We start from the raw sequence: 19,132 nt of genomic DNA, 5'->3' as shown, positions 1-19,132 counted from the left end.
GAGTGCCAGTCCTTCCCACTATCCCCACCCCTTCCCTTGCTCTGCCCTTCCGGAGTCAGGAACCGAGAGACCTGGGAGAGTGTCCTGCAGTAGAGGGCAATGTGGGGAAGGGGGAGGGCCCTGGAGGTCTTGGGGTTATGGGAGTGGGGTGGGACTTTCTCTGTTTTTTCCATACTTGAAGCTGCAGTCAGGGTTTCTTCTGGGCTGTTGTGGTTAGAGGGCCAGAGGAGAGTGGGGGTTGGTGGGAGGGGCACTTCCAGGAGTACCGTAATTTCAAGACTACATGTACTATCCTCCACTTGGGAAAAGAGATTGATGGAGTGCTCACTGAGGGCAGGTCGGAAGCATGACCTCTGGTTTCCTCTAAAGACATTGGGTTGGGATGGGGGGTGGAGGGCAGGGCAGACAATGACTCTTCCTCCGAGTTTTACAAATGGCAAATCTGGAATACATTAAGGTGCCATCCGCAAGAGACAAGGAGCTGGGTGACATCACCATTAGCATCCTTTCAGGCCCTGAAATTACGGTACATGGAGTATCCCTGTTATGAGGAAAGGGGATATTGCTGAGCTGTTCTCCCTCCCTACCCCTCCCCTCCCTCTTCCCCATCTGTAGGAGACCTGAGCAGTCAGGCCTCCTGGGTCTCTGTCCCCCTCACCCCATCTCTCCTTTCTCACCCTTTCTTTCCTTGAGTCTCTCTTCCTCCTGGCACCCCCGACGCTCTCCTTGCAGGCACAGCTTGGACACACCAGTTCTGGATTATTCTCTCTCCTGGTTTTGGGCAAGGGTGACATATTGCTGGGTGGACCCACCCATAGGAGCAACCACTTGCTGGTTGTGGTTAAGGGCCAAACCCATGAGCACAGACCCTGCTCTTTCCTCCGCTTTTGCCACCCACCCCCAGTACTATTGCTAACAATTGATTCTTCCTTCCCCCTCTGCCAGGTCAGGCTCCAAGACCCTGTGTTGTCCTCCCCACCACCACCTCCACCACCACCGCCACCACCACCACCATACCACATACACACCAACCCCCACTCACCTGGCAGAGAAAGCCCAGCATGGAAAAAGGGGGAAACTGAGGCACAAGGGGGTAGGGAAAGGAGTCATTGCTCTAAACCAGGTGAATATCAGGATAGAATGGGCAAAGAACCTAAAGTGTATATGCCATAGTTGTCTGGCAGAAGTCCTGGGTGGCAGAGACAGCATATAGGTACAAATGGGACCTTTGGTTGTATACCCAACTCCCCTTCCCAGAACCAGTCTCTTAAACTGAGCCAATATTCCCTTGAGGGACCCAATGCCTATGGGGTCCTCCATCCTCACTCAGAGCCCTATAAGGGTGTTCTAAGGAATCCACACTCTGAAGGGGAGCAGGGCCTATTGGATGGTAAGTGTCCTGGTTTCCTTCACTACTTTTGTGCCTCAGTTTCCCCTCACCCTGTTATATGGGAGAAGCTTCTGCCTGGTACTTGCTTTGGGGCCCTTTGAGGATCTCCAAGAAGCTGGGGAAGGAGTTGACTCCCCGACAAGTGATCCTTTGAAAATTCTGTGCCTCACCCAAGAACACCCCCAGTTAATTAGGAACCCCGGGGCAATGGCTATCTCCTGCTGTGCCAATGTCCAAGAGGGGCTCTGAGACACTCCCTCCCCTCCCCTGTGGGGACTAGGCCAGCAGCTACAGAAAGGAGCTAAGTGAAAGCAGAGAATTCACTTCAGACCGCCAGGACCCCATCTCCCGGTGCTTCTTCCACCCCTCCACCCCCAACTCCCTCATGGCCTTGGTTTCAGGTGGGGCAGACTCTGGAGGGGATGAGACCTCCAGAACCACACACCAATGCCTGTCATCCCTGAAATGATAAATCAGTTTCAGGTATACTGGGAATGCTAGAAATACATTGTGATCTAGGGGCAAGTTAAAATCTGCTATTCTGGGAGGGGGAGAATAGCAACTCTGCTGCATTAAAAAAAAAAAGAGAGAGAGAGAGAAAGAAAAATGGGGGGGGGGGAGAAACATTGTGGGGGCAGTGGGAAAAGTACCGAAATGGGAACCCAAACACTAGAATCTGAATTTTTGACCTGCTCCTTTCTCCCAGTGTAACCTTCACCTGGCTGAATTTCAGTCTCCTCTGTAAAATGTCTGGACTAGAGCGAGAGCTCGGCGGCTAGCATCTTCTGGCAGTCGGGCCAAACCTACAAAGTCCTCAGAATGCTCTTTTTTTCCTTTTAGAATCATAACTGAAGATTTCCTTCAGTTAGGCACTAGTGAAAATAAACATGTCATTCCCCCCTCTCCCACCCAAGTTCCCAGATCTCCTGAATTTATGCCCCCGTCCCCGGAGGGTCTGCGGACCCCAGGTTAAGAGCCCCCGGATTAGAGGGTCTGCGATCTTACAATTACAGTGATGGTGATCTTGTGACAGCTTTTTAATGTGGGAAATACGAGAAGCCCCCCCTCCCCGTGTGGAGGCGGGCGGGGGTGGGGGGAACCGGTCCCGGTCGTTAAGAGGAGTCAGAGTTAAGAGGCCACATTAGTTTCCGTCCAGTCCTCGGGTGGTGAGAAGGGAGGGGCCGGGCAGAGCCGAACACAGAGATGCAGTCGAGGTTTTCCTCCTTTTCAGGGAATGGGGGGGGTGGGGCGGGGCCCCCACCTTTCTGACACCAACGCTGCCTTGATCCCTCTTCCCGAGTCCGGGACGGCCGCAGGTAAATCGGGGGGCGGGGGAGGGAGAGGGGGGTCGGTGGTTGGTGGGGGGGGTCCCTATCTTCATCCTAGATTCTCGTTCCCTCCCTCGCCCCCTCCTGGCCGCACCTGGGATTGCACCCGAGTAATCCTGGGCGGGCCTGGATTCTGGAGTGAATTCTCTGCTCGCCCCTATCCTGCCTCTCTCTTTCTCTCTCCCTCTCTCTCTTTCTCTTTCTCTCCTTCTCTCTCTCATTCTTTCTCTCTCTCTCTCCCGCCAGCATTATTAACCTTTTCTCCCCAGGCTCGCTCGGGCTCGCCTCGGACCCAGGATTGGCGCCGCCGCCCCCTCCCCTTCCTTGTCTCTCTTCTCCGCCGCATAGCTACCCTTTGCCCTTTCCCCCTCTTCTCCCTGCCTCCTCCCCCCCGTCTCACGCCAGTCCTTCCCCCATGTGCACGAGTACCAGTGTCTGTTGCTGAAATGATCGTGTAGTGACCCCCTAGGGAAACCCTACCGGCAAGAGGGTGAGGGGAGCCGCCCCTTCTCCCCCCCCCAACCCGCATCTTAGGCTGGAACTTGTCCCCGGGAAACCTCTTCCTTACTCTTTATTGTGTGGGGGAAGACTGGGCCTCATCATCATCATCACCACCACCATCATCATCATTATGCATCACTGGAAGAGCTGGTTCCCTTCATCTCCCCCCCCCTGGTGGGGTGAGGCCTTGAAGTGCTGCTGGTGAGAAGGAAGCCGGCTGTGGTGTTGGGAACCCCTCCACAGCGCCTCTGGTTGGGGAGGACCCTAGCCAGTGCCAGTGCTATGGAGGAAGTCTCTCAGCAGCACCACTGGGGTGCAAGCCCCAAATCCCCTCGAGTTTTCCAGGCAGAGAAAGTGGGGCACAGTCTGTCTCCCAGTGGAGGAGAGTGTGTGGGTCTTCCAAAACATACCCATGGAAACGGGACTATTGATTGACTTCCTAAAGGAGAAAAATAGAGGCACTAAGTGGGTAAAAAAAAAAAAAAAAAAATCAAGGGGCTATCTCTATAGTCTCGATTTCAGTCATTCTATACACACTTAGGGGTGGTGTCAAAGTAGATCCTTTATCCCCAGACAGTGTATATGAAAAAGAAAGGTTCCATTCCCACATACTAACCAGGTCTTGACTCTTAGCTTCCAGAGGTAACTTCTCCAGGGCAGGGAACAGCAAGGGAGTGCCCCACCCCCACCCCAGATACTCCTTTCCCATCACCAGTCCCACCAAGCAACCGTGACTGCAGCTGCAGGAGGGGAGACCTGCTTTGTAACCTGGCCTCCTGTGATCGATTCCTCCTTTCTCCTTTCTCTTTCTTTTTCTATCTCTCTCTCTCTTTCTCTCCCCCTGTGCCTTTTCTCTGCCCCCTTACCTCCCCTCTCCTGCCTCTCCTGCCTGCCCCTGGCCCAGTCTTCGTGTGCCCTGGGACTCTTCAGAAGGTGCTGGAGGCCACATCTACCCACGAGTCAGAGCACCAGTCAGGGGCATGGTGCAAGGACCCCCTCCAAGCTGGGGACCGCATCTATGTGATGCCCTGGATCCCCTATCGAACAGACACACTGACGGAATATGCATCCTGGGAGGATTATGTGGCTGCCCGCCATACCACCACCTACCGCCTTCCTAACCGAGTGGATGGCACAGGCTTTGTGGTCTACGACGGTGCCGTCTTCTACAATAAGGAACGAACTCGAAACATAGTCAAGTATGACCTACGGACGCGTATCAAGAGCGGGGAGACGGTGATCAACACTGCTAACTACCATGATACCTCGCCCTATCGCTGGGGGGGCAAGACGGATATTGACCTCGCCGTGGACGAGAATGGGCTGTGGGTCATTTATGCCACGGAAAGCAACAATGGGCGTTTGGTGGTAAGCCAGCTCAATCCCTACACCCTGCGCTTTGAGGGCACGTGGGAGACAGGCTATGATAAGCGATCGGCCTCCAATGCCTTCATGGTTTGTGGTGTCCTCTACGTGCTGCGCTCGGTGTATGTGGATGATGACAGCGAGGCTGCTGGCAATCGAGTCGACTATGCCTTCAACACTAATGCCAACCGAGAAGAGCCCGTCAGCTTGGCGTTTCCCAACCCTTACCAGTTTGTCTCCTCAGTTGATTACAATCCCCGTGACAACCAACTTTATGTGTGGAACAACTACTTTGTGGTGCGCTACGGTCTTGAGTTTGGACCACCAGACCCCAGTGCTGGTAAGGACAACATCTGACACAGGGATGGCCATGATCATCTTCGACCTCATCCTCAGTACCACCCCCATCTTAAGGGTAGGATAGAATTCTAGAAGAGGGATGGTAATGATCATCTAGCTCAACTCCCTCATTTCAGAGACAAGGATAAAAAGGAGGCTCAGGTGGAGCAACGTGCCCAAAATCACATTAGGTAGAAGAACCAGGCAGGATTTGAACTTGTCTCCTAACGAAAGGTGCTTTTTTCCACATGGCCTGACAGCAACCTCAGGGCTCATCTCCAGGGTGGGGCTCCAGAAGTCATTCGTTAGATTCCAGGAATAATGATGTATTTGTGCCATCCTACTCTATCCTGGTTGGCCAGACCACATCTGAAATATTGTGGTCCTGGGTACTACATTCAGGGAGGATGTGGATAAGTTGGAACATCCCAAGGAGGGGAACCAGAATAGCAAAGGACCTCAAATCTGTTTGTATGGGTAAGACCTGCCCTACCTGTTGTGATGAGGTTGTGGAAAGACTGGCTGCACTAGAGTCGGAGAGAAGTAGGGATCCTTGGAGGCCTTATCAGGAGGAACAGTAACAAGATGGTTGGGAATACTGGGGTATGATGTGTCTGAGGATAGGGTCAAGGGCCCAGAAAGGTATCAAGGCTAACCCTCTCTCTGTCATCCCACCACAATATAGGCCCAGCCACTTCACCCCCCCTCAGCACGACAACCACAGCCCGACCCACCCCATTGACAAGCACGGCCTCGCCTGCTGCCACCACACCGCTCCGCCGAGCACCCCTCACTACTCACCCTGTGGGTGCCATCAATCAGTTGGGGCCTGATGTGCCACCTGCCACAGCCCCGGCCCCTAGCACTCGAAGACCACCGGCTCCCAACCTACACGTGTCACCTGAGCTATTCTGTGAGCCCCGGGAAGTTCGGAGGGTCCAATGGCCAGCCACCCAGCAAGGCATGTTGGTAGAAAGGCCCTGCCCCAAAGGCACACGAGGTGAGTTCTGGTGTGCTAGGGTGATCTCTTTCACCTTCCAAAGTGGTGGTGATTGTTAAGTTCTTGCTGTGGAAGTCTCATGGGGATTGGGGAATGGGCAGATGGAAAATGTCACCACCCTATGACAATCCTTCTGACTATCTGCTCCCCACAACAACTTCCCTCTATCCCTCTTTCTCATCTCTGTCCTTCCATTTTCCCATCTCCTGTCTCTTCTCATCCATTTGTTCCAAACGTCATCTTGGTCAATCCTGCAATCTCATCTTTTGTTCCTCTCCCATTTTCTTATCACTGCTTATACTCTTTTTCTCATTTATTTTTTTCTCTCCTACTCATTCTCCTTTCCCATTTGTCTCCTCCTGTCTTTGTCCATCTTTGTAGGTATCGCTTCCTTCCAGTGTCTACCAGCCTTGGGGCTTTGGAACCCCCGAGGCCCAGATCTCAGCAACTGTACTTCCCCTTGGGTCAACCAGGTAGCCCAGAAGGTACCAACAGTTGCCCCTGCTCCATCGCACTTTGAGGCTCTGTGTCATGGGGATGGAAGGGTCTGATGGGATGTGAGAGGGAACTCCTAGATTCCTGAAGAGAGGGAGAAAGAGGGACTGGGCAGGAAGTGAGTGAAGAACCAGAGTAGTAAGATGAGAGAAAAGCTGAGCATTGTAGGACAGGATATGGGCAGGGAGAAATTCAGTAAGAGTTGGGAGTGAACTGGGGATTTATAGAAGGAAATGGTCATGGTATGGGATTCCTGCCTCCAGATCAAGAGTGGTGAGAATGCAGCCAACATTGCCAGTGAGCTGGCCCGCCATACCAGAGGTTCCATCTACGCGGGTGATGTCTCATCTTCAGTGAAGCTAATGGAGCAGCTGCTGGACATCCTGGATGCCCAGCTGCAGGCTCTCCGGCCCATCGAGCGTGAGTCAGCTGGCAAGAACTACAACAAGGTGGGCCTGGTGATGCGCATGCTGGAAAATTTGGGAGACTAAAAAGATGACCCTGTGTCTGTGTCTGGAGGGAAAAAAAAAGATTCTCTAGTGGAACCTGGGTGTTACCCATTCTGGAGCCCCTGAGCTGTCCATGCCTATACCTCCTAATTCTGCACCCCACCTTTGAGGCATTCCTCCCCTGTTGAAAAAGGAAACAACTATAAAGGCTGAGGTTTAGCAACTATAACACCTGAACCATCTTGTGAGCATAGGGAGAATTGAAACTAGATGCTGAGCTCACCTCTGAATCCAGTTGTGCTGGCAATCAGGATGAGCTGGTGACATGGGTGAGAATAGGACCTTTAGGACTCTAGTTGAGACAGAATGGGGCTGGGAGGCTGGGTATGGGTATTGGGGGTTTGAATCTGACATCTCTCTCCTGCCCTAGATGCACAAGCGAGAAAGGACTTGCAAAGACTATATCAAGGTGAGATATAGACGGTGCTCTCACTAGGGCTGCAGGATATGGACACTAGGGCGTTAGGGACCAGGGCATGCAAGGCTAAGAATGAATAGAAGGCTTGGAAGGGGCCTTTGAGATGTTGGAGGGAAAGTGGAGCTGGGGTAGACAAATTAGAACAGACACTCTCAGTTTGACTTACCCCACCTCTCACAGGCAGTTGTGGAGACCGTGGACAACCTGCTTCGCCCAGAAGCCCTGGAGTCCTGGAAAGACATGAATGCCACAGAACAAGTGCACACGGCCACCATGCTGCTGGACATTCTGGAGGAGGGGGCCTTCCTGCTAGCTGACAATGTGAAAGAACCAGCTCGATTCCTTACTGCAAAGCAGAATGTAGGTAAGTTATCACCCCAAGGCCACACCAGGAAGCAGAGTGCTGCTTTGCCCCAGGATAGGATGACTAGATTATGCATCCATACTCCCACTACATGCCTAGAATCCAGCATCCTACCTGGGTGTGTTCCTTGACTATTGAGACAAACCTGGGATCCTGCCTAGACTAGAAGGGATTTTTGCATGGACAAGAAGGCTGTAGGCCATGATGGAGGGTCAACTCTTTGTCTAGCTCCTTCAGCCAGTTTCCTTTCATAGGGTTCTTTTTTCAGGTCCTCGGAAGGGAGAGGCCAGAACCAAATGCACTCAGGCACTTCTTATGTCTCTCCACAGTGCTCGAGGTTACCGTGCTGAATACTGAAGGTCAGGTACAAGAACTGGTGTTCCCCCAGGAGTATCCCAGTGAAAACTCTATCCAACTTTCTGCCAACACCATCAAGCAGAACAGCCGTAATGGTCAGTACCATGGGAGAGAAAGGGGAAGGAAGTAAACCCATATTGCTGAGCTCTAGTAATCCCCAGCACTCAACTTCATCATGGAAGCTGAGGGCTATTTCATAAACCAAAGGGGGCAAAGTGAATGGGATCCTCTCCAGGATGGGATTCTGGCAGTCATTCATTAGCTTTGAGGAATATGAAATGCTTGTGCCATTCTACTCTGTCCAGGTTGGTCAGACCACATCTGGAGAAACAGGGTCTTGTGCACCACATGTAGAAAGGATGTGGATTAGCCGGAGGGCATCCAGCAGAGGGAAACCAGAATGGTGAAAGGCCTTGAATTTATACCATATAGGAGACATTTAGCTTGAAGAATAAAAATGGGGCATAGTCACCATTTTCAAGTATCTGTTTCATTATCCACTCTGTTAAATGGAAGAGGGATTAAACATGCCCTGGCTAGCCTCAGAGGCAGAGACAGGTGCAATGAATGGGAAGAGTTGGAAAAAAAACAAAAAAACAAAAAAACAAAAAAAAACAAATTCAGGTTTGATCTCAAGAAAACCGTATTGAAAATCAGAGCTGTCCTAAAATAAAATAGGCTGTGCTGGGAGGTAATGGTTTCCCTTCGTTCTAGATCTTCAAGCAGAGACCTCCCTAGCACTTCTTAAACAGGGTATAGAGCAGCGGTTCTTTTTATGTATGTATTGGACTAAAGGACTTTCAAGGTCTCTTCCAATTCTCCAATGCTGCAAGTCAGTGACTTAGAGCTAGAAAAGATTTCCAAAGTCATCTCTACCAGGGGTTCTTAACTTGTTTGATTGAGGGTGGGTCTGTGAACATTTTTAATTCTGAAAACTATTTCCATATAACTTATTACTTTTATGCTCTGAAGTATTTTATTTTAAGCATGTAAGTATATTAATCCACTAAAGAATCCATGGGCTTCATCAGAGGGCTTCAATGCCAGAGGGTCCCATGGTACAGTAAAACTTTAAAAACCACCAGCAACAGCACCCAAATCCCTGATGTGACCCTCCCAATTTACAACTGAGGACAAGAAGGATTAAGATTCCAAGGTAGGAAATAGTAAACACTGGAGCAAGGACCTGAAGCAGTGCTCACAGCTCTCGCCACACTCTGTTCCAGGAGTGGTGAAAGTTGTCTTCATCCTTTATAACAACCTGGGCCTCTTTCTGTCCACGGAGAATGCCACAGTGAAGCTGGCAGGGGAGGCCGGCTCCGGGGGCCCTGGGGGAGCTGCACTAGTGGTGAACTCCCAAGTCATTGCCGCCTCCATCAACAAAGAATCTAGCCGCGTGTTCCTCATGGACCCAGTCATCTTCACTGTGGCCCACCTAGAGGTAAGCCCTGGAAACAGACCCGCTCCTGACTCTCACAATGTTCACCTCCTCGGGATGATTCTGAGGATCCTTGCCTGGCGAGAGCACCACCCTCCCAGGGGTCCCATCTTGTTCTCTGTCTGGGGGACGGGAAGATGGGCAGGGCAGAACTTATTGGACCATGTCCCCATATAATATATGAGTTCATTCCCCAGCACTGAGACCATTGCAAGGAAACCGTCAGATCTCCTCTTCCCAAACTATAACTTCTGATTCCTAGTACTTAGGATCCCTACTCCAGGCAGGGTATTTTTAAATGTAGATCTTTGAATTTTTGAATTTGAAGGGAATCTTCCTGGTTCCTTGTGGCAATGCCCTCATTTTTGCATATGGCAAAACTGAAGCTCAGTTACAGTGACTTGACATAGCTTTTTACAGATGGATTTGAGGCTTGAACCCAAGACTCTATACTCTATCTTAGTTCAGTGGTTTGTTTGTTTTTTTGTTTTTGTTTTTTGTTTGTTTTTTACAGTACTGCCTCCTACTCTGCATGGAGTGCCAAGTCCTTGTCTTGACTCTTATTTTACAAACCCGTGCCACCTCATGGCACTTATTCAGTGGCTGTGTCTGGGTCTGAGGCTGTGCTGTAGCCTGGTGGGGGTGAGGGGTTGGAGAGGACTCCACAGATCTGCTGCCTCTCACTGTAATACTCTGACACCCCCCAACTACCACCACACAACAGGCCAAGAACCACTTCAATGCCAACTGCTCCTTCTGGAACTACTCAGAGCGTTCCATGCTGGGCTACTGGTCGACCCAGGGCTGTCGTCTGGTGGATTCCAACAAGACCCATACCACCTGTGCCTGCAGCCACCTCACTAACTTTGCCGTGCTCATGGCTCACCGTGAGATCGTAAGCCAGTGGCTCCATCAGCTCCACTGGGCCAGGGCCTGCTTGTTAGCCTGGCTTTGCATGGCATTACAACATGAGGCATGCCAAGGGAATCCCAACTTCCTGGGCCTAGGGAGCCATCAATACCTCCCCTGGCTCAGGGCATGGGGCTGGATGGAGCAGTAGAAATGACAAGGGGAAAGGGCTACTTTTCCTGGCTGTCTCAGTTGCCTCCTTCTCCCCTGACATTGAGGGGGAAGCACTAGTTTCATTACTTCTCATTCTAGAGCATGGGGGAAGGGGGTAAACCATACACAAGAGGGTGGGACTCAGTCAGCTGGTGAAGGGTCAGAAGGTTCAGATGGGTGGTCCAATGAGGTCCATATTGTCCTTAGCAATTTCCTACCAATGGTGCTCTGGTTGAGCCAAAGTTAGCATCACGGATCGTAAAATTGCCTTTCTGATTCCTCCTCAGTACCAAGGTCGGATCAATGAATTGCTGCTGTCTGTCATCACTTGGGTGGGCATTGTGATCTCCCTTGTCTGCCTGGCAATCTGTATCTCCACCTTCTGCTTCCTTCGGGGGCTACAGACTGACCGAAACACCATCCACAAGAATCTTTGCATCAACCTCTTCCTGGCTGAGCTGCTCTTCCTTGTTGGCATTGACAAGACCCAATATGAGGTAGGTTAGGGTGCAGGCAGCCCAATGCCCAGGGTGACAGGGCTGGCTTCTTTCCCTCCTTGAGGAGAGGGAGGCAGCGTTTAGCTTGCTGTGTCCAAAATGTGCTAACATTGGGCTTTTCCAGCTTTGGGAGAAGTGGGCAACAGGGCTCAAGAGCACAGCTGGATTGGGAGCATGGCAGGAGGACTGGCCTGGGCATGGCCATTCCCCCTCATTCCTGGTACCTGTGCCCCTAGATCGCCTGCCCCATCTTTGCGGGGCTGCTGCATTACTTCTTCCTGGCAGCCTTCTCTTGGCTGTGCCTAGAGGGCGTGCATCTCTACTTGCTGTTGGTGGAGGTGTTTGAGAGCGAATACTCACGCACCAAATACTACTACCTGGGTGGCTACTGCTTCCCAGCCCTGGTTGTGGGCATCGCTGCCGCCATCGACTATCGAAGCTACGGCACCGAGAAGGCGTGAGTATTTGCTCTTCCCTTAGTCTCTTTGGCATCTGCTCTCTTAAACTCCCAGACAGCACTAGTCCTTGGGATGGGACCATTCAGGCACGAGGGTACATCCTCCTGATTCCACAGAAATCTGGGGCCCAAGGCTCCACTCTACTAAGCAGAATCAGCCCCTCAGGGACAAAATGGGGAGTCCTGTTGGCGGTGGAGATGGAGCTATTCGGTCCCCTGGGTCCTTCTCTTATATGAGATATCTGTAAAGTGCTTAGCACAATACCTAAAACTTAGTAGGTGCTATATAAGTGCTTTCTCTCCTTCCTCTTTCCCATCATAATCTCTACCTTATCCTCTATGTCTGACAGCTGCTGGCTCCGAGTAGACAATTATTTCATCTGGAGTTTCATTGGGCCTGTCTCATTTGTCATTGTGGTGAGTCAGAAGAGAGAGCCCCAGACTTAACAAGCTCCCTTGATCATAGTGGTCTTTACCCCCTAATTCTTCTAATCATTCCTAAGGGGCTTGCCCCAAAATCTGAAAAGGAGATATTTCTGTACACTGCACATCTATATCTCCATTCTACCTTGCTCTTTTCGAGACCCAAGAAATGGAATAACCCTAACCCTAACCCTAATCTTCACTACATAATGGTGCTGTTAAAGCTTCTCTTGTTTAATTATTTAATTATGATGTCTGGTCTCCCCCAAAGAAGGATGGTTTCTAATCTCCCCCATATAGAATTTCACACTTCTACAGAGCTAGAAAAGATTTTAGAAGTCCTCTAAAACAACTTCCTCACTTTACAAATGGTGAAACTGAGATATTAAATACTAGCCCGAGGTCATACAGGCAATAAGTAGCTGAGCCAGAATTTAACCATTAGTTGTCTCACTCCCAAACCTAGTGACACTACATCCCTGTAGTGAGGATTTCCAATCTTCCTGTCATATACAGTGGCTCCTACTTTCCCTTTTATAGGGGTTTCCAGTTTTTGATGGGTATGGGTGTAAGAATGGAAAAACCAAACAGCCCCAGGCTACCCCCTGGGCACCCAGAGTGAGCACCCCTTTCCAGCATCAAACCACAAGGTTCTTTCCCTTTAGCATTCACATCAGACCTAGGTAGGCTAAGACCTGTGAGCATCATGGGCCAAGCCAAGTAGCCTAACTGGGCCTCCACCCTGTCCTTGTCCCTTTCCTCATTTCTCAGGTGAATCTGGTGTTCCTCATGGTGACACTTCACAAGATGATCCGTAGTTCCTCTGTGCTCAAGCCTGACTCTAGCCGCCTGGACAACATCAAGTAAGTGGCCACCTGAGGATAACTTGATATCCCAGCCCGGGAGCCCGATAGCTCCAGCCTTTAGGGACTGATTGTTGGGCTCAAACCCTGGGCACAGCCTGGCTAAAGACCCTATTGGCTTATTGCCAATAAGCCAATTTGGAGGAGGCCGAAGGCAAGGGGGACCATCTGGGGTTGGATGGGCTGAGGGATGGCACCCCTCTCTGTAGGGCCTTTCATCCACGCACACCCCACCTTAACCTAAGCTGTTCCTCTCCTCTGGAACCTTGACTTCCTCCAAGAAGCTGTTGTAGGGCAAATTGACTCTGATGCTTTCTCTCTACTCACCTTTCCCCCCACCCCTATAGATCCTGGGCTCTGGGGGCCATAGCCCTTCTCTTCCTTCTGGGTCTCACCTGGGCCTTCGGCCTACTCTTCATCAACAAGGAGTCAGTAGTCATGGCCTATCTCTTCACCACTTTCAATGCCTTCCAGGGGGTCTTCATCTTTGTCTTTCACTGCGCTCTACAGAAGAAGGTAAGAGGACCCCAGCTCAAATATTCAGGTCTGTCCCCTCTGGATTCCACTCCGAGGACCTTCTTGAGACTCCTGTAACCCAGCCTCTTCTTAGAGCGCTTGAGTTAGCCCTCTTCCGCCCACTCTGACTGACCCACCCCTGCCTCCTCCTCCACTCCCTCAGGTGCACAAGGAGTACAGCAAGTGCCTGCGCCACTCCTACTGCTGCATCCGACCACCCCCTGGAGGTACCCACGGCTCCCTCAAGACCTCGGCAATGCGTAGCAACAACCGCTATTATACGGGGACCCAGGTATGTAGGGCTGCTGCCAAGGCTTAGGGGCTCAGTGGTGGGGCTGGTAAAGCAGAGATCTGGTAGGAAAAGGTCGGGGGCTAACCTCACTGTGGAGGGGTCACCAGCCTCAGCACCGAGAGCTCTCCAGTCACCTTCCATGCCTTGTGTTGTGTTCCTAGAGCCGAATTCGAAGGATGTGGAATGACACAGTGAGGAAGCAGACAGAATCATCCTTTATGGCTGGAGATATCAATAGTACCCCAACCCTGAACCGAGGTGAGGGGCTGACAGCCCAGCCCTTCCTGACACTTTAAGTTTCCTGTCCTAGTCCTGAAATTCTGTCAACCTCTGATCCCTCTGGTGATCTCTGACCCCTGGCTCTCCTCTGCTAGGTACCATGGGGAACCACTTGCTAACCAACCCTGTCCTGCAGCCTCGAGGTGGGACCAGCCCCTACAATACCCTCATTGCTGAGTCTGTGGGCTTCAATCCCTCATCTCCCCCTGTCTTCAACTCCCCAGGTAAAAGGACTACCTGTGGGGACAGAGCTGAAAAAGGCAGCATGGTTGGTTGTAGTGTGAAGTGTGGGACTTGGAATCAGGAGATCTGGGTTCAAAATGCAGCTCTTTTACTCTGTGACCACAGACAAGTTTCCTCATCTAGAAAATGGGTATAATAATCCTTGCCTCAGAATTGTGAACCTCAAACCACTAAAGGAAATTGAGTTGTTATAAGAGTACTTTTTTTGGGAGGGGGGTGATGAGCATGGGGTATGTAGGTCTTTGAGAGGTGGTTTCATAACCTTTGGATTGGGGCTGGATGTTGGAAGTTGGGAGATGATATCTCTGGACCAATCTCATTTTAAACTTCTCTCTTTTCTCTCCTCATGCAAACCTACAGGGAGCTACCGGGAGCCCAGTACGTCCTACCCTTTTCCAGTAATATTTCAGGAGGTGGGAGACAGTCTAAGGCAGTAGCTGCTGCCAGACGGGGATGGCCTCAAGTGTGGGTCAGAACATACAGGATTGCCCTCCTCTCTAGGCAGGGTCAGCCTTGGCCCCTCATATCCCTAAGTGTCCAAGCCCCTAGCTATGACTCCTCAGGATCCCCTGGAGAATTCCTGATGAGTGATAGAATGGCCTGGGAAAGCTAGTTCTCTCTGATGGAGATAGTTGGAACAGGGAATAGTGTGCCCAACTGCAGGTGAGAGGTAAGAAGTGGGGAAGGGCTTAACTCCCAGGGTGATGGGAAGAGTCCTAGAGAGCAACTGAGAGAAAAACTGCCCCCCACATGCTCCCTTGCTCATCAGTCCACCCACACCTGCAGCCCCCCATGGCTTCCTTCTCACCATATTCCCATCCATCTTGGCCATCTGTCTGACCAGAGTCCATCTGTCTTACAGAACACCCTCTAGGAGGCCGGGATGCATGTGGCATGGACACCCTTCCACTTAATGGCAACTTTAACAACAGCTACTCCTTACGAAGTGGTGACTTCCCCCCAGGGGATGGAGGTCCAGAACCACCCCGAGGACGAAACTTGGCTGATGCTGCTGCCTTTGAGAAGATGATCATCTCAGAGCTGGTGCACAACAATCTTAGGGGTAGCAGTGGGGCAGCCAAAGGGCCCCCACCACCTGAGCCCCCGGTGCCACCAGTCCCAGGTAGTGGTGGGGATGAAGAGGCAGGGGCGCCCGGGGGGGCTGACCGGGCTGAGATCGAACTGCTCTACAAGGCCCTGGAGGAGCCCCTGCTGCTGCCCCGGGCCCAGTCGGTGCTGTATCAGAGCGACCTGGACGAATCAGAGAGCTGTGCGGCTGAGGATGGGGCAGTCAGCCGACCCCTCTCTTCCCCTCCTGGCCGGGACTCGCTCTATGCCAGTGGGGCCAACCTGCGGGACTCGCCCTCCTACCCGGACAGTAGCCCAGAAGGGCCCAGTGAGGCCCTTCCACCCCCGCCTCCAGCCCCACCTGGTCCTCCTGAAATTTACTACACCTCTCGCCCAGCCCTGGTGGCTCGGAACCCCCTGCAAGGCTATTACCAGGTGCGGCGGCCTAGCCATGAAGGCTACCTGGCTGCCCCAGGCCTTGAGGGGCCAGGGCCTGATGGTGATGGCCAGATGCAGCTGGTCACCAGCCTCTAAGGGGCCCCGTTGGACCCAGAGGGCTGGATGGCCCAGTGCCAGGGGAGGGGGACCCTGGATGGGAGAGGACTTTGGGGAAATAGAGGGTGAACTAAATGGAGTGTAAGACAGGCTGTCCTCTCCAGCTGTACCCCTCACCGATGGGCCCTACCATTCCCCTTTTAGGGGACTCTGAAGGGGCAGGGTCCCTGATGTACAGGGTACACAGGAGTTCCCGACAGCCACATGCACCAGCTGTTTTGGGGGAGTATCGTGGGGATAAGCTGAGGGCCCCTTTGGGATAGATGGGCAAGATGTTGGAGGAGCACAGTCCCTCAATTCCTGCCCAGGGGTAAAGCGGTTGCCAAAACCCCACTTTGCCAAACCTTTCAGTGGTTCCTCTCTACAGCCAGAAACCTTGCAGGCCCCACCCCAAGGAAGAATTTCAGGGCAAAGGACAGTTGGACAGCCTTCTGTGTATCCTCCTACTCCCCTGAAACTGGGGGTTCTAGCCCAAGGGAAAGCCCCAGGAGGGAAATTGAGGGGTGCGGCTGGAGGTTTAAATGTCGAACTTTCTTCTGAGCCAACTACCCCTCATTCCCTCCCTGGAAGCAAGCCTGCTCTGAGTTTCCCCTAAGACTGTACCCACTGACCCCCCCCAGGGTGACTCCTGACTAAGCACAACCCCCCATGGGGCCCCTAGCCCCTGGGGGTGACCCCTTGGGGGGGGCAGTTCCCAGCTCTGTGGGCTCAGATCTCTGGGGAGTAGATTCTGGGTCTGGAACTCTCCCTGGGGCAGGGGGCCTCTTTACCCTTCCCCTCCTCCCCCATTGCTGTAAATATTTCAACGAAATGGAAAAGAAAAAAATTACAAAAAAAAAAAATCTCATCACTTGAAGCCACTGGGAGCCCACAGCCCAGGCCAGCTCTGGCTCTCCACCAACCAGAGCACCTACCCACCTACCTGCCCACCTACCCACCTACCTACCCAGCAGCCAAGACTTCTCTCTGCTTGTGCGTGCATCCTGGCCAGGTTGGAGTGGGGGCCTCCATGGCAGCTTTTTACAATCAAAAGACAGAAAAACAAAAAACAAAACAAGAAGCAAAAGAGACACAACCTCTTTCCTTCCTGGCACCATGTTCCTGTCATTTCCCTCCGAATCCAGTCCCTAGCATCGTCTCTCCTGGGGCATGTGTCCCACTGCTTGCCCCTCCCTTTCTGCCAAGGGGAGACGCCTCAGACCCAAAGATGCTTTCCTGAGGTGGCTACACCTCAGAACTTTTAAGTTCTGTTACCTGCAAATTGCTTCTGGGCCTCAGGACCGGCAAAGGGATAAAGGCGTCATTTTTCTGTCTAGAGGGGCTAAAGGAAGAGTTAAAAAAAAAAAAAAAGGCAAAGGCTCCCAATCCCCAGGTGCTGGAGTAGGGAAGGGTAAAATGGTAATTTTGTGTCCATGGATCTTGGGGTCAGGGTTTGGAGTGGTGGAATTGCCCCTCTCTGGAAAATGTGAGGGGTCCCCAGTTGGGAAGGCATAGGGGGACACTTCAGTCAGGCTGTTTCTTCAAACCTCCTACACTTCTTAGAAGCTGGTTTTTTGGGGGGAATCTGCTCATGAGTGCCTCTCCCTGCTATATTCTCCCTTCCTCTCAACCTTTTTTTCATCATCTTCACCTAAGGGCTCCTCTCCATGCCTCTTGGGGTAGGAATGGGACAGCCCAACTGTGCAGTGTTGCTACAACTGGTCCCTGGAGTCCCTTGTGGCCATTTTCCCAAAGGGCAACCTCTCCCCATTCCTTCTTTCTCCACCTCACACCCTTCCTCTACCACTTTTCTCACAAGTGCCATGAGTTTTCTAACATCTTTGGGTCTCAGCCTGCTGCTGCCATTAACTTCTTGGTTTGGGGGACAGGAGCTCCAGGGAGTAATTGGGGAATAAGTATGTGTGGTAGGAGGAGACTTAAGGGGTCTTGGGGGAATCTTATTTGCTGCTAGAAACCCCCTCCCTCCTCCTGGGGAGCTGGGGCTGGCTTGTCCCCATCATGTGGGGGAGAAGGGGTCAAACCAAAGAATGGTGGCTTTGTCCCACATTGGGGGATGGGGTGGAGAGGACAGAAGGAGAACACGGTATCTCCATCTTTTGCTCTCCTAGGTAAGACAAAGTGACTCTGTGGTAGAAGTGCTAAATTCACTTTATCAGGAGCCCCTGGGTTGAATGGCAGGTTGGGGAAGGCAAGGACCATACAAAGGCCCTGCATCACCATTTTCCCCACACATTTTCCCTCTTTCTGTGCTTGGGAGACTTAGGGCAGGAGCTATATCCCCGTGACCTCTTGTTTCAATTCCCTGGTTGTGGCAAAGGGCCACCTGGGTAGGGGAGGGCTGTGAAAAGCCCAGTTTGGGGGGAGGGGAAGGAGAGAGAATGGAGCTGGCGGGTAGAAGGCCTAGAGGGCCCCAACCCTTTCTGCCTCAAACTTGGGGCAGCCATATGACACCAGCTGGGGATTGGGAACTCCTGGGTTTCTGTAGAACCTGAAGGAATGTAAGGAGTCCCACTACCCCCCCCCCAACCACACACACCCTCCCCTTATCTCCCCAGACATGGACAATCATGGGGGTAGGGTGAAGTCACGTCAGGAGGTTCCCATCTAGCAAGGACAGGGATAGCAACAGCAAGGGTTCCTAGGCCTCATAGCTGCATGGCAGGGCCCCCTGGTGGGGACACAAAGACCATTGCAGCTCAGCTCCAAGCCACCCTAGAGAACTCAACTGTTCCCCCACCCCAACCAGCCCTGGTGCCTTGACACCCCCACCCCAGCTGGGATAGGACCCACTGTATAGAGAAGGTTCTTGGTTTCCTCCCCCTACTTTCCTTTCCCTGGGCTCATGAGTTCCTTCCCTCTTAAAATTTTGTGGGAGGCAGTTTCTGGATTTTCATTTTTCTTGGTTCCCTCACCTTCTTTCCCCGTTTTATGTCTCTGCCTCTCTTACCCTCTGTCTGTCCTTCTCTGTGTCTCTCCCATCTGTCTTGTCTTCCTCTTACCCTTCTTTTCACCCTTGCTTTCTCTCTGTCCGTTTGGGCTTCCCTCCACCTGTCCTCCCGCCACCCACCTGCCCCACCTTGGTCTACTCCTTTTCGATATGCCAAACCAATTTTGGGTCGAGTGCATTTAACGAGAACAAAACAAAAGACTCATAAAGACAACGAGTACGTTTCAAAAAAAAGAAAAAGAAAAAAAAAAAGAAAAAACTTCCAAAAAAAAAAAAAAGAAACCATTGTCGAGTCAAAAAAAAAAATCAAACAATAAAGAAAATTAAGATTTCTTGGAACACAGTAGAGCGGAGTGATTTATTTCGGGGTATAAAATGGGTAATAGGTGGGAGAGGGATCATGAGAAGTTCTTTGGGGTGATTATG

At 51.9% G+C, this 19,132-nt stretch overlaps 1 protein-coding gene and 1 long non-coding RNA gene across 11 annotated transcripts in view; one reads left to right on the top strand and one right to left on the bottom strand.

Moving 5' to 3' along the window:
- Positions 1 to 2,842, bottom strand: part of LOC116420765 — a 35,927-nt gene extending 33,085 nt beyond the window's left edge. For 5 of the 6 annotated variants that reach the window (XR_004231185.1, XR_004231186.1, XR_004231187.1 and 2 more), the window contains exons 1-2: positions 2,109 to 2,842; positions 678 to 771 (exon numbers count right to left, since the gene is read on the bottom strand). This is a non-coding gene — a long non-coding RNA (uncharacterized LOC116420765). The remainder of the gene's footprint in view (positions 1 to 677; positions 772 to 2,108) is intronic. The other variant, XR_004231190.1, reaches the window with a different exon arrangement.
- ADGRL1 (adhesion G protein-coupled receptor L1) overlaps positions 1 to 18,927 on the top strand; it is a 62,524-nt gene extending 43,597 nt beyond the window's left edge. For 2 of the 5 annotated variants that reach the window (XM_003760656.4, XM_031947699.1), the window contains 19 exons: positions 4,124 to 4,924; positions 5,609 to 5,923; positions 6,305 to 6,408; positions 6,682 to 6,867; positions 7,298 to 7,336; positions 7,526 to 7,709; positions 8,039 to 8,161; positions 9,293 to 9,507; positions 10,229 to 10,399; positions 10,854 to 11,063; positions 11,300 to 11,520; positions 11,871 to 11,937; positions 12,715 to 12,806; positions 13,154 to 13,322; positions 13,486 to 13,614; positions 13,776 to 13,872; positions 13,989 to 14,117; positions 14,497 to 14,514; positions 14,999 to 18,927. In XM_003760656.4, the coding sequence (XP_003760704.2) occupies positions 4,124 to 4,924; positions 5,609 to 5,923; positions 6,305 to 6,408; positions 6,682 to 6,867; positions 7,298 to 7,336; positions 7,526 to 7,709; positions 8,039 to 8,161; positions 9,293 to 9,507; positions 10,229 to 10,399; positions 10,854 to 11,063; positions 11,300 to 11,520; positions 11,871 to 11,937; positions 12,715 to 12,806; positions 13,154 to 13,322; positions 13,486 to 13,614; positions 13,776 to 13,872; positions 13,989 to 14,117; positions 14,497 to 14,514; positions 14,999 to 15,738 (4,010 nt within the window). In that variant the 3' untranslated portion in view covers positions 15,739 to 18,927. Of the gene's footprint in view, positions 1 to 2,621; positions 2,707 to 4,123; positions 4,925 to 5,608; positions 5,924 to 6,304; positions 6,409 to 6,681; positions 6,868 to 7,297; positions 7,337 to 7,525; positions 7,710 to 8,038; positions 8,162 to 9,292; positions 9,508 to 10,228; positions 10,400 to 10,853; positions 11,064 to 11,299; positions 11,521 to 11,870; positions 11,938 to 12,714; positions 12,807 to 13,153; positions 13,323 to 13,485; positions 13,615 to 13,775; positions 13,873 to 13,988; positions 14,118 to 14,496; positions 14,550 to 14,998 lie in introns of all 5 variants that reach the window. The other 3 variants (XM_031947702.1, XM_031947701.1, XM_031947700.1) reach the window with 3 other exon arrangements.
- The last annotated feature ends 205 nt before the right edge of the window (positions 18,928 to 19,132 follow it).

The sequence above is a fragment of the Sarcophilus harrisii genome, chromosome 1 (genome assembly GCF_902635505.1).
Source record: "Sarcophilus harrisii chromosome 1, mSarHar1.11, whole genome shotgun sequence".
Lineage (NCBI taxonomy): Eukaryota > Metazoa > Chordata > Mammalia > Dasyuromorphia > Dasyuridae > Sarcophilus > Sarcophilus harrisii.
Note: the sequence above shows the minus strand (reverse complement) of the source record. Positions and strands in the feature narration are given on the sequence as shown.